The sequence below is a fragment of the Takifugu rubripes genome, chromosome 2 (assembly GCF_901000725.2).
Source record: "Takifugu rubripes chromosome 2, fTakRub1.2, whole genome shotgun sequence".
In the NCBI taxonomy this organism is placed as follows: Eukaryota; Metazoa; Chordata; class Actinopteri; order Tetraodontiformes; family Tetraodontidae; genus Takifugu; species Takifugu rubripes.
In genome coordinates, this window is record NC_042286.1 from 4,107,516 (window position 1) to 4,119,825 (window position 12,310).

At 45.6% G+C, this 12,310-nt stretch overlaps 1 protein-coding gene across 1 annotated transcript; it reads right to left on the reverse strand.

Moving 5' to 3' along the window:
* Window positions 1-146: 146 nt before the first annotated feature.
* LOC115247627 (uncharacterized protein K02A2.6-like) lies at window positions 147-10,767 on the reverse strand. Its single transcript, XM_029829970.1, has 3 exons — window positions 9,003-10,767; window positions 504-571; window positions 147-423 (listed from the first exon to the last, which is right to left on the reverse strand). Exon 1 carries the CDS (start codon window positions 10,168-10,170, stop codon window positions 9,151-9,153), a length of 1,020 nt encoding a protein of 339 aa, XP_029685830.1. The 5' UTR covers window positions 10,171-10,767; the 3' UTR covers window positions 147-423; window positions 504-571; window positions 9,003-9,150.
* Between the last annotated feature and the right edge of the window lie 1,543 nt (window positions 10,768-12,310).

Consider the following 12,310-nt stretch of genomic DNA (forward strand, 5'->3'; position numbering starts at 1 on the left):
ACAGGAGTGCATGTGAGATACAGCAAGAGTAACGCCATTGTCTCTCCAAAAAAAGGTGTTTTTGTGCCAGCATAGTCTAAGGAATTCCCAGCATGTTGAGCCAGTGATTAAAGATTTATAAGTGGTGGGTCACGTGGTATAACATGAACAATTTTAGCAGATTGAAAGAGTTAATGTATTTAAAATAAATATGGACAGACTTTAAATATAAAAATAACTGCCAGCATTACATTATTTTATTTAGTATAAAAGGTGTAAGCCTTCTTGAATATTTAGGTATCGGGTTCAAAGGCGTTGTTGGTCTGGCCCATTGGCCTTCTGGGGAGGGGTCTGGGTGTGGATGTAGCTCTCCTGGTCCTGGTTAGCTCTGCCTCTGGAGCTGGGGGGATGCTTGACTGTGTTACCTTCTTTCTCCGCCTTGCTCTGTGGGAAAACCACAGTTTGCAGTCTATTTTTCTTTAAATAGAATGAATTTACCCAACAGGGAAGAAACTGCTGCTAACCTGGCGTCGGTCGCCTCAGGATCGTTGTCAGACTTGAGGTCTGCGGAGAAACTTGCTGTAGCTGATACCTTAAAAAAGTACAGAAATAAAATGACAGGAGGAATGAGAGCAAGCATGTAATTATATCCCTTTAAAACAGGGGTGGGGAACCCCCGGCCTCCGGGCCATATACGGCCTACGAGACCATTTCTACCGGCCCGCAACGCAATAAGATTTTTATATTTTATATGTGCACTTATACAGTGGGACCGTTCGCTAAACTCCGCGAGCTGCGAGTAGCAGCGGTAGCGTATTTTTGCCTTTCGTATCCTGAAATTTCTTTCGAGAGGAAATAGTTTCCCGTTTTCTGAGATAAAACAGACGGTTATGTTATGTCCGAGTCAAGGTCAGGGTCAGTGAACACAGCATGTGATGTACGTAGAGGGCTGAACTGATTGACACGGACGAAAAATGCATAGCGAAACACGCTAAACTCGGCGAGTTGAAAGGACAGATGAGTTTGGATAAAATTAACACTCTTCGTCGAAGTTTGGAGGCTCAACAAGCAGTTTTCACACGACCATGTACCGACAGAGAGAATATTACGTGTGCAAGTTTTGTGGTGAGTGAATTAATAGCCACGAAGCTGAAACCTCACGCCGAAGGAGAGTTCGTGAACGTGCCTCGTAGCCGCCGCTGAGGCGCTCGCGCCGGACAAAGTAAAATTGTTTCAAAGCGTGAATTTTTTTTCGTGAATAACTATTGAACTAAGACATATATTGTTATGATTCCAGTGGCTAACGGTATGTTTTTATGGTCAAGGAATCTAAATATGTAGTCAAAGTATATGTGGGACTAATATTTATGGTGGAAATCACAATATGCCAGGAATTGTTGCGCTTGGCGGAGGTGTGCGCTCTCCGAGTGCTTTCTAGTTGTTATTATTATTGTCTTTTTCTTTCTTTTCATTTTTTTTTTGATTATCTTGTTGTATTGCAGTTTTTGTGAGTAGAGGCCTCGAACAGGCCCTTACGGGTCTCTTGCCTCAACTCTGTGTGAGAAGGATTATTGTTATTGTTGTTATTAGTATTATCTTTAAATGCTAATGTATGTAGACTTTGAGTGTTTGAGGAATGTTGATAGGAAAGGAAGAACATGAGAGTGTCGTAAAAGTGCTGAAGCTGCTTACTATCAAGCTCAGCACTCAGACGTATCCTGTTGGTCAGGATTAGAGAAGTTTGTAAAGATGTCAGAAGACAATGAATTATGATATCCTGTGGAGACACCCATTCTGTTTGCACCAATAAAAGAGGTGAGCGAGCAGCAGACGAACGGAGTTGACAGAGGAAGCTTGAACTGCTGCTCGGCTCCCCCTTTGCAAAGGACTCCAGTTGTTTGCGTGGTTACTCTGAGTCTAGTGAACGAACAGCGCGGGTGATCAAAACTTCATCCTCACAAAATTTGGTCCTTCGAGCCGGATCCCAAGACCTGGAGAGGAGCGCCGTGGGACGACCGAACGCCGAAGTCTGCGCAGCCGGAGTCAAAAAGACGTCCGAATCGAAAGACCTTTCATCACGAGTTGACGGAAGGCCGGTCTTCGTCCCTCCCAGGGCGACCATCTCCAGTGACGGGAAGAAGGCACCAAAACAACTCAGAGAGAAACCATAGAAGCAACGGAGTGAGTATAAAACACAAAAAGCGCTACACGGAATATACCGCGGTATTACCTGCCTGGTCATCAGGAGAGAAGCAGAGGCAAGATACACCCGCCTCCTCGGAGGTAGAAGCTTGGTGTATACTCTCCTGATTAAAAAAGAGGGGTTATAAGGCCACGGCGGAGGGACTGAACTAGATATCCTGTAGGGATTGAGGGTTGTTCAGTCGGGAGATCAGGCGTCTCCATTCAAATACATAAAAACTGATAAATAAAGTGCAAACATGGGCAACCAACATTCCATAAAAGGTGCTGAATTCGAAATCCCAGCATCATGTAAACACATGGAAGACAAATATCCAGGTTCATGCTCATATGTTCAGCTGTGGATGACTAAGTTCGATTGGGATGGTAACTTAGACAGGCCAGGCAATATTATAAAATTAAAAGAAGATTTAATAGAATATGGAAAGAAACATCCAAAAGTAAATGTGGGGTTGACACAATGTCATCTCTGGCTCACTGAATCAAAATATAGAAGAGAAAAACAAAATCAAGAAAAAGAGAAACACAGCAAGTCCTCATGTGCGTTAATGGCAAGAAATGGGGCACTGTTAGAGGAGATTGGGTCCCAGTGGATCCAGCCACTCAACAACCATGGCAGCCTGACAGCCAAGAACTAAATGACAGACTTGACAGACTGTACGAGCGCATGCGAACTACTTTTACCAGACGAGCTGACTACAGCGCCATTACGGCCACGAGACAAAAGACTGACGAAAGTTTTGAAGACTATAGCATGAGAATGAAAGATGTGTTCCGGAAAAATAGTGGAATTCCGTATGCGGAAGATCCAGAAGGTCCCTACCAACAGCAGTTAAAGCAAGCTATACATGGGGGATCAAAATCAGAGATAAAAACCTGGGTAGAGAGACAGTTAGTTGATTTCGGAATTTGTAACCTAGGCCGCTATGAACAACATGCTATGCATGCTGAAAGACAATGCCAAAAGAGTAAGAACCAATTAACAGGCATGTTTTTCAATGCCAATCCTTTCCCAAGCCGAGGCCGAGGACGTGGGCGAGGCCGAGGCGGAAGGGGAGGAGGAGGCAATTCCCGTGAAAATGATCAGTGTCATTATTGTAAAAATTATGGACACTGGGAACGTGATTGCAGAAAGAAACAACGTGACCAGAGATACAATAGAGGACAGCAGCAAGGTTCTAATCCACCTCAGCTATGACTAGAACTGGAGAAAGATGTCACAAAAATTAAAACAAATCAGGGCACAAAATTTGATCAATTTGAAAAAGAAGACCTAGAAGATGTTTTAGATTTAGAAACCATCTTCCTGTTTGCTGAAGGCAAACCAGAAATACAACTGACCGTGTTAGGTAATTCTTTAACATTTTTGGTAGACACGGGTGCAGGTAAATCAGTAATTAGAGATCCAATAGCTCTAAAGCCAACTTCTACACAGATTTTTGTGAGATCAGCAAATGGTCTCGTAACTAAAGAAAGAATGTCAGTCCCTGTAGATGTTTGTGACCCTGTGAGTGGAATCACACTTAAAGCTCCTTTCGTGATCTCCACCACATGTCCCGTAAATCTGTTAGGAAGAGATCTTATCTCTCAGCTTCAGTTGATGATTCGCACTACAGCCGAAGGGATGTGGTCTGTAGATAGAATGGTTAATCTGTGGGTAAGGGAAGGAGGGACGTGCAGTAAATTTTGGTCACTCAACATTCCTGAAAAGCAGCCCCCTCCATTCTCTGACCCAATCACTATGATATATGGTAAAGCTCTGTCATACTTACAGCCTGAAGCCCAGCTCCACAATCAAGCTGACCTGCATGTAACCATGCACGTGGAGCGCATTGGCGAGATCTGTAAATCAGACCCACACGGCACATCAAGATATGCAGAGAAGTTTGCTAAACTTAAAGATCCACAAATGATTGTAATTATGCATCTATATGTGTGTGGTCAGACAGCTGTCTGCACGGCAGGAAGCTTTTCCGCCGAAGCAGCAGCGCTATTCAAAGTGTCAGGTTCTGTACCACATGTTTCTATTGCTAAACCGCTTAAGAAAAGATGGCAAGACTTGGAAAGTGACGTAAAACACTGGAGCAGCCTGCCCTATAGGCCTAAGGGTGAGGTTGATTTTAATGATCAGTTCCAGGTGTGGCGTATTCCCCTTAAAACATGGTTGCTGACACATCCAGCAACGCACCTCACAGACCAGAGTTCATGAGAAGAAAACATCTTCCTCACACAGGAGGAAGAGGAGAAGCTGAAAGAGCTTCCCCCTGAATTATGGTCGGAAGGACCTGCAGATGTAGGTCTTATAAAAGGATCAGAACCTGTAAAAAATAATCCCTAAATCAGATTATAGACCATTTCAGAGACAATATCCCCTTAAGACTGATGCACAGGAGGGTATTGTTCCGATATTTAACTCACTGCTTAAAGCAGGAGTCATCAGAGAGTGTCCTGAATCACCTGTAAATACACCCCTATTTCCAGTAAGGAAGTCACCACCATCTACCGGCTGGCGGATGGTGCAGGACCTGCAAGCTGTGAACGCTGCAGTGGTCCCTAGGTCTCCCTTAGTCGCAGATCCATACACTCTGCTGAATGACTTAAACCCTGAACATCAGTGGTACACGGTGATCGATGTATCCAATGCATTTTTCTCTGTACCAGTACATCCAGACAGCCAGTTTTGGTTTGCATTTACGTTTCAAGGACGGAGGTATACCTGGACAAGGTTACCTCAGGGCTACTGTGAGAGTCCCACAATCTTTTCTCAAGTAATGATGTCATCATTAGCTAAGTTTAAACCTCCGTGTGGAAGTCAAATCCTCGTCTACGTGGATGACATCCTCATGGTGTCAAAAACAGAGGCAGATTGTTGGTCAGACACGCTAGCATTGCTACACTGGCTAGCCTCTCAAGGCCATAAATTAAGCAAAAGCAAACTGCAACTGGTGAAGCAGGAAGTGGTTTATCTGGGCCATGTTTTGACACATAATGGGAGAGCTATTCTTGAGTCGAGGAAAACAGCAGTACTTGATGCTCCGAAACCAAAAACAAAGAAGCAGATGATGTCATTCTTAGGACTGGTGAATTTTTGCAGATCATGGATCTTAGATTATGCGAAAATAACTGCCCCTTTACAAGCATTGATGTATGATAATCCCTTAGCAATGACTGATGTGTTAACATGGACCCCTGAAGCTGAAGAAGCATTTGTGTACATAAAACAGGCCCTTGTAAGTGCTGGAGTGTTAAAGCTGCCAGACTATCAGAAGCCTTTTGAGCAGGTCGTGGACTGCAAGGGTGACTTTATGACTTCAGTTTTATTGCAGAAGCACGGAGATAAGAGGCAGCCAGTGGCCTACTACTCCCACAAGCTAGATCCCGTAGCTTGTGCACTCCCACCATGCGTTAAAGCAGTGGTAGCAGCGTCTGAGGCAGTAAAAGCCTCCGCAGGAGTGGTGCTATATCATGAGCTAACTTTGCTAGTTCCACATGCAGTGTCAATACTGCTGCTACAAAGTAAGATAGCGTTCCTGTCGCCCGCACGTCATCTTTCCTGCATGGCAGTGTTGCTGTCTCAGCCGAATCTGACGATTCGACGCTGCACAACCTTAAACCCAGCAACGCTGCTACCCACCGCAGAAGAGGGACACCAGCACAACTGCCTGGATGAGGTCTCCACCAAGGTCCTGCCGCGACCAGATCTTAGTGATGTCGCGTTGACTACAGGACGGAGACTCTTTGTAGATGGATCATCGAGAAAGGATGACTGTGGACGCACTAGAACCGCATATGCAGTAGTTACAGCAACTGAGGTGGTGGAGGCGAAATCACTTCCCTCCTCCTATTCTGCTCAAGCTGCAGAACTCGTCGCACTCACACGTGCTTGTGAATTAAGCAAAGGACAAGATGTTACCATTTACACAGATAGTCAATATGCATTTTCCACGCTGTTTGTGTTTGCTCAACAATGGAATTTAAGAGGGATGAAAACTTCGACGGGCAAACCGGTCATGCATGCAGAACTGTTAAGAAAGTTATTAGCTGCAATACAGCAGCCACGTAAAATAGCTGTATGTAAATGCACTGCACACACTAACAACACAGACGCAGTCTCACAAGGCAATGCCTTTGCTGACAAAGCCGCAAAGGCTGCAGCAAATAACAACACACTTCTTGATAATGAGGAATCATTTAGCCTAGAACCTGCAGATAATGATATTCTAAAAGAAATGCAACAAAGTGCTCCAGAAAAAGAAAAGGCCACGTGGAAGAAGCGAGGAGCCAAACTGGATGATAAAGGACTATTAACCATAGGAAACAAACCAATCCTTCCCCGAAATATGCATAAATGGGCAGCATTAGTGAGCCATGGGCCATGCCATGTCTCAACAGGAGGGATGGTACAGATGGTTAATGAACATTATTACACTATAGGACTTCATACAAATTTTTGTTCACAATGTGCTATTTGTGTAAAACACAGCCCACAGGGAGCCCTTAAGGCCCCTGCAGGCACCACACCATTGCCAAATCATCCATTTCACACAGTTTTTCTAGATTTTATTCAGCTAACACCATGTGAAGGTAAACAATATTGTCTAGTAGTGTTAGATGGATTTACTAGGTGGGTAGAAATTTTCCCCACGGCAAAAGCAGATGCACTGACAGTGGCAAAAGTTTTATGTAGAGAAATCATTCCCAGGTTTGGCATCCCGAAGGTCATCTGGAGCGACAATGGAAGCCATTTTGTAAATGAGATAGTGAAAACTGTCGGAGTAACTTTGGGCATTGATTTGAAGAATCACTGCGCATACCACCCTCAGAGTGCAGGGTTGGTTGAAAGAGTCAACGGTACTATTAAGAACAGACTGAAGAAATGTATGGACGAGACAGGAAAGAACTGGATGTTTTGTCTCGACCTGGTGAAATTATGGATGCACATAACACCACACAAGAAAACAGGCATCACACCCTTTGAAGCATTATATGGGCGGCCTTATTGCCTGCCATACTTTGCAACAACAAATGAGTTAGAACATGTTGAGGAAACAATAGCAGATTATCTGAAAAAAGTGTTACTCAACCGATGTGTGAATACTGTAAATGTTCTGCCTAGTCCTGTGTCTTCCACAGATTCCACCCCCCAGGAACCCATTCAACCGGGCGACTACGTGTGGGTGAAGAAGTTTGTGCAAAAGAGGTGGAACACGCCTAGATGGGAAGGTCCTTATCAAGTACAGCTGACCACAAAGACTGCAGTTCGAGTGGATGGGAAACTGTCGTGGATACACCTTTCACATTGTAAGAAACAGAAAATTCTTCCAGGTGAAGGCGAGGGAGCAGTGGCGGACTCTCCGTAAACGGCTGACGGCCTGTATAGGTCCAGCAACGGCTGAACCCCGTCGGAACCTGTGAAGAGGATCTAAAAGGAAATGAAGTTGTTCTTCCCGATTGTGGTGGAAGAACGATCTCTACTGGACGACGATGAAGAGGAATCAGAAGAAGAATGGACAAATGTGATGCAAGATGTAAATGAAATGTTCAAGATGTCTTAAGCTGTACACATGTTGAATTCTGAGTGTAAGAAATGTGTTTCTAGGAAAATGACGTAATGCATTGAAATTTCATGGAAATGTAAAGATGTAATACTGATGATGAAAATCTAGACGCATTTAACGATAAACAGGAGGGAAATGTGAGAAGGATTATTGTTATTGTTGTTATTAGTATTATCTTTAAATGCTAATGTATGTAGACTTTGAGTGTTTGAGGAATGTTGATAGGAAAGGAAGAACATGAGAGTGTCGTAAAAGTGCTGAAGCTGCTTACTATCAAGCTCAGCACTCAGACGTATCCTGTTGGTCAGGATTAGAGAAGTTTGTAAAGATGTCAGAAGACAATGAATTATGATATCCTGTGGAGACACCCATTCTGTTTGCACCAATAAAAGAGGTGAGCGAGCAGCAGACGAACGGAGTTGACAGAGGAAGCTTGAACTGCTGCTCGGCTCCCCCTTTGCAAAGGACTCCAGTTGTTTGCGTGGTTACTCTGAGTCTAGTGAACGAACAGCGCGGGTGATCAAAACTTCATCCTCACATCTGCACCTCTTTTTTTTTTTATTGTTTTGTATGATCATGAAAACATATTTTACTTGTTTGTCATTTTATTCTATTTTTTTTGGTGATTTTATATGCATGTGTGCTAAATAAATAATTCAAACTCAAATGCAGCAATCATGAGACTTAGTAACACAGTGGTTATAGACTTTTTTTTGTCTTTTTTTTGCATCCCTAGGTATGTGTTCATAATAGTATGGCCCTCGGAGGACTTTATAAAAATTGAAATGGCCCTCGATATGAAAAAGGTTCCCCACCCCTGTTCTAGAGCTTTAGTTACGGAGCAGTATTGTTGGGAATAAAAGTGCAGCACATTTACCCAAACATGTAACACACGCCCCCTTTCTCAGCCAGCAGCATGTCTAAGGCCATTCTATTTTGCATCGCTACCATAGAGGCTGCTGACAGTTGCTCAGCAAGTCCCTCCACCGTATCCCAAGTCAGGTTTGCTAATCTTTGAACATTATAGTGCACAGAAATCGAATTTAAAAGAGGTAGGGGCCCCCATCGTGTATTTTTAAATGTGATCAATGCGGGGCACTTGGGTGGTGCGTCTCGTTTGGCTCGTGGATGACCCCCCCTTTTCCATCAATGATCTGTTCTTCCGAGTTAGCATTCCACACCTATGCACAGCTACACATATCGTTATAGATGCAACGATTGTAACAGCCCAAAGCAAAGCAGACATGCATATTATCAATAAACCATTCGACGGTCGTCTCCACTTCGTCGTTCGTCCCGCTGAACGTCGTCCCGATTTCGGTTCTGGGTCCAGATGTTCCTCCACCTCCTCATCTTCCAGCAGGGGTTCCAGCACCATCGCATCCATCGTTGTCGTTGCAGGGAGAGGTTACTACCACTTCATCTGTTGCGCATTGGGGGCTTCTGACGTCGCAGACCCATAACTGCTCCCTTTCACGTCTGCGGTTTTCGGTACCTTGGCACACTGCGAGAGGTGGAACCAAGTGTCGCCCCTTCCTTCAAACCAGATCGCTGTGTCAGTGCGCGCTGTCACTCGATGTGGGCCCGTCCACCTCGGTTCCTGCCACTTCCTCTTAAGGACCTTCAATAGCAGGTACTCCTCCCCTGTGAGGTCTGGTCTCTCTTGTGGTTCTGGCGGGATCTGGAGAGAAAAGCTTGAACACATGTAGTTAAGTAGTTTAAACATTACTTTGGGATGTACCACCGCTCCTTCGGTCATAGGGTGTCCTGGTCTTGGGAAGGGCCTTCCATGGTGGAGTACAAACGGTGTAAACCCAGTGGCCCTATTTACAGTGTGTCTAATTGTCATGAGGGCCAACAGAAGGGCTTCCACCCAGTTTAGTCCCGTTTCCTTCATGATTTTAGCCAATTTGGTCTTGATGTTAGAGTTCATTCGTTCCACCTTCCCTTGTGATTGAGGGTGGTAAACCGTGCCAAATTTGTGTTTGATTCCCATTGCAGTCTCTACTTCTCTCAGGTGTTTGTTCTTAAAATGAGATCCATTGTTGGACCGGATTGTTCTAGGGAACCCATGTGTTGGTATGAAATGGTTCACCAATGCTTTCTTTACTGCTGCCACATCCTCCTTAGCGGTAGGATAAGCCTCGGGCCATCCAGAGCAGGTGTCTACTATGACCAATAAGTAGTGCTTGCCCATTGCCCGGTCTCCCATATCAGTAAAATCCATAATAATTTCTGCTCCTGGGGCTCTTACCGGGAAGGCCCCCTGTTCATTCCTAAAAGTGGATTTTGGATTGAATTGGTTGCAAATGTCACACTTCATTCTAATTTGTTCAATCATTTTGTGCAGATCTGGATGCCACATATTTACACAAAGTCTTTTAATGGCGTCCACCCACACATGCGATGGACCATGGGCTTCGTCACACATTTGGGCCAGGAATTTGGTCGGGACCACCAATTGTCCTTTGGGGCCTTTCCACAGGGGACATTGACCTTTCTACTCTGTCCCTATTTCTTCGACTGTGGCCCCGTGCTCTTCCCATTGTTGTTCTGCCCATTCTGCTTGCGCTTGCACGTACCCCCACTCTTCGAGTGTACGGGGTTTTAAGTCCTCCATTTGTTCATTGTCCACTGTCTTCACTATGTACACCCCTAGCAGATTCAGTCCTGCTGCCTCTTTTGCCGCTTTATCTGCGACCACATTTCCCTTGTAGTGAATGGTCCCGTCACTCTTGTGTGCCGCCACTTTAATTACTGCCAATTCAGAGGGGATCCACAAATTTTCATCTATTTGCTTGACAATTTCCTCGTGTTTAGGTGGGACCCCTGTTACTGTTTGCCACCCGTTTCTTTTCCATGAACCCAGATCTCTATGTACAACAAAATAACCAAAAGCAGAATCAGTATAAATATTTGCAGGTTTGCCTGGCGCCACTGCCAGTGCCTTTTGTAACGCCACCAACTCTGTGCTGATGCTGGCTCAAATTTCCTTGAGACCACCTTGATAAAGCTCTCGCCTTCTCTCATCACCACCGCAATCCCTCGTCTGTTTTGTGACAGCTTCCATCAATGTACAAGTCTATGTACAAGTCTAAGTCTATGGTGCTTTTGTGTCCAGTCTTGCTTTTGCCACTTGGTATGTCTCCTGGATGCAGTCATGTTGTTCCTCACTGTCTGACATGCAATTTGCCATATTTATTTTAGTTTTGAAACGTTATGTGTGGTTGTATTAGGGTGTCTACAGCTATCTTTTCTCTTCCAGGGGTGATGTTGAACGCTGAGGATGTTTTTATAGGATATTGTGGGATAAATACTGGGTTTGTCATGTCAATTTGAAAGGTGACTGGGGCTGTCTGAATGAGACCCACATCTGCCTGATGATTGACCCAGCTCCGTAAGGGCAGCCTCTGCCTCTCGGTCATTAGAGTCCTCAGCCCCGTGGTGTCGTTGGAGTTGTCGGTGCTGGAGGACCACGGCTCATCTCGCAGCTAACTTTGATTAATTCAAATTTAGAATGGGTAGGAGAGGTCCCCAACCCCCAGTTCCAGTGACACCCAATCTTTAATTGTGTTGGCTTCAGCAACCATAGGTCCCAAGGCCTTAGCCTGCTCCCCCATCGCTACGGCTAGTGTGATGTGTGGCGCTGAATCGGGGCCCATCCTGTAATGTTGGAGTTGTTCTGGTGTAAGGTGCACTGGTGCGGCCACACCTTGCGGTCTCAGGACGATACAGACACCACCCAATGTTGCCCATCCAAAGTAGAATTGAACCATTCATGATATATCAGGTCGTTATCTTCTATCTGGAGGTGGCGAGTAGGCCCAAAACTCCCTGATGAGAGGGCCCCACACGCGGAACGCGGCCATGAGCGGGTTGTCGTCAGGTCCTGTAAGAAGTCCCCAATAAATGTCAGCAGTGAGGAGGTCCCGGGGTTTTCTGTGCCCACCCACAGAAGAGTCTGAGTGTGTGCAGCCTTGTCGTAGCAGTGGAAGGATTCGCCGTTGTGGAAGGTGATAAGGGTACCACCTTGGGCAATGTCAATGTTGCAGCCTAAAAGTGTGAAAATGTCTCGCCCCATAAGGTTAACAGGACAGCCTCGAAATGAAATAGGAGCACAATCTTTCAACCAATGTGGTTGAAAGATTGTGCTCCTATTTCAACATCCAACGGGGCAGTTCGCTGCATGTACAGGCGCTGGCCTTCCACTCCCCTTACTGGCACCTGTTCTGATGACAATGGTGGGTCAGTTCCATGCTGCAGTGCAGACCATGTCGCACCCGTATCCACGAGAAACAGTTTTTCAACACCATCCACCATCAGAGGAAGGAGGGGCTCGGCCAAGTTCCCTCCAGTACCAGCTTGGCCCCTCTACGGATACATTCCTTGTCCTTGATGCGGGCCCGGCCTGGGCTCGCCCCCCTGTGAGTCTCTTGGACTCCCTCTCACGGGACCCCTCTGAACCCTGCACTCCCTCGCACAGTGGCCGGCCGTATTTGTTTGGGGGTGGTGCCTGCCACATCACCTCCTGGAGGGCCGCCAGTAGTGAGGACTGAGTTACAGGCTTCTCA

What these genes read in the sequence shown, in the direction of transcription:
- LOC115247627 (XM_029829970.1), bottom strand. Translation starts at nt 10,170, where the DNA reads ATGTGTGACGAAGCCCATGGTCCATCGCATGTGTGGGTGGACGCCATT.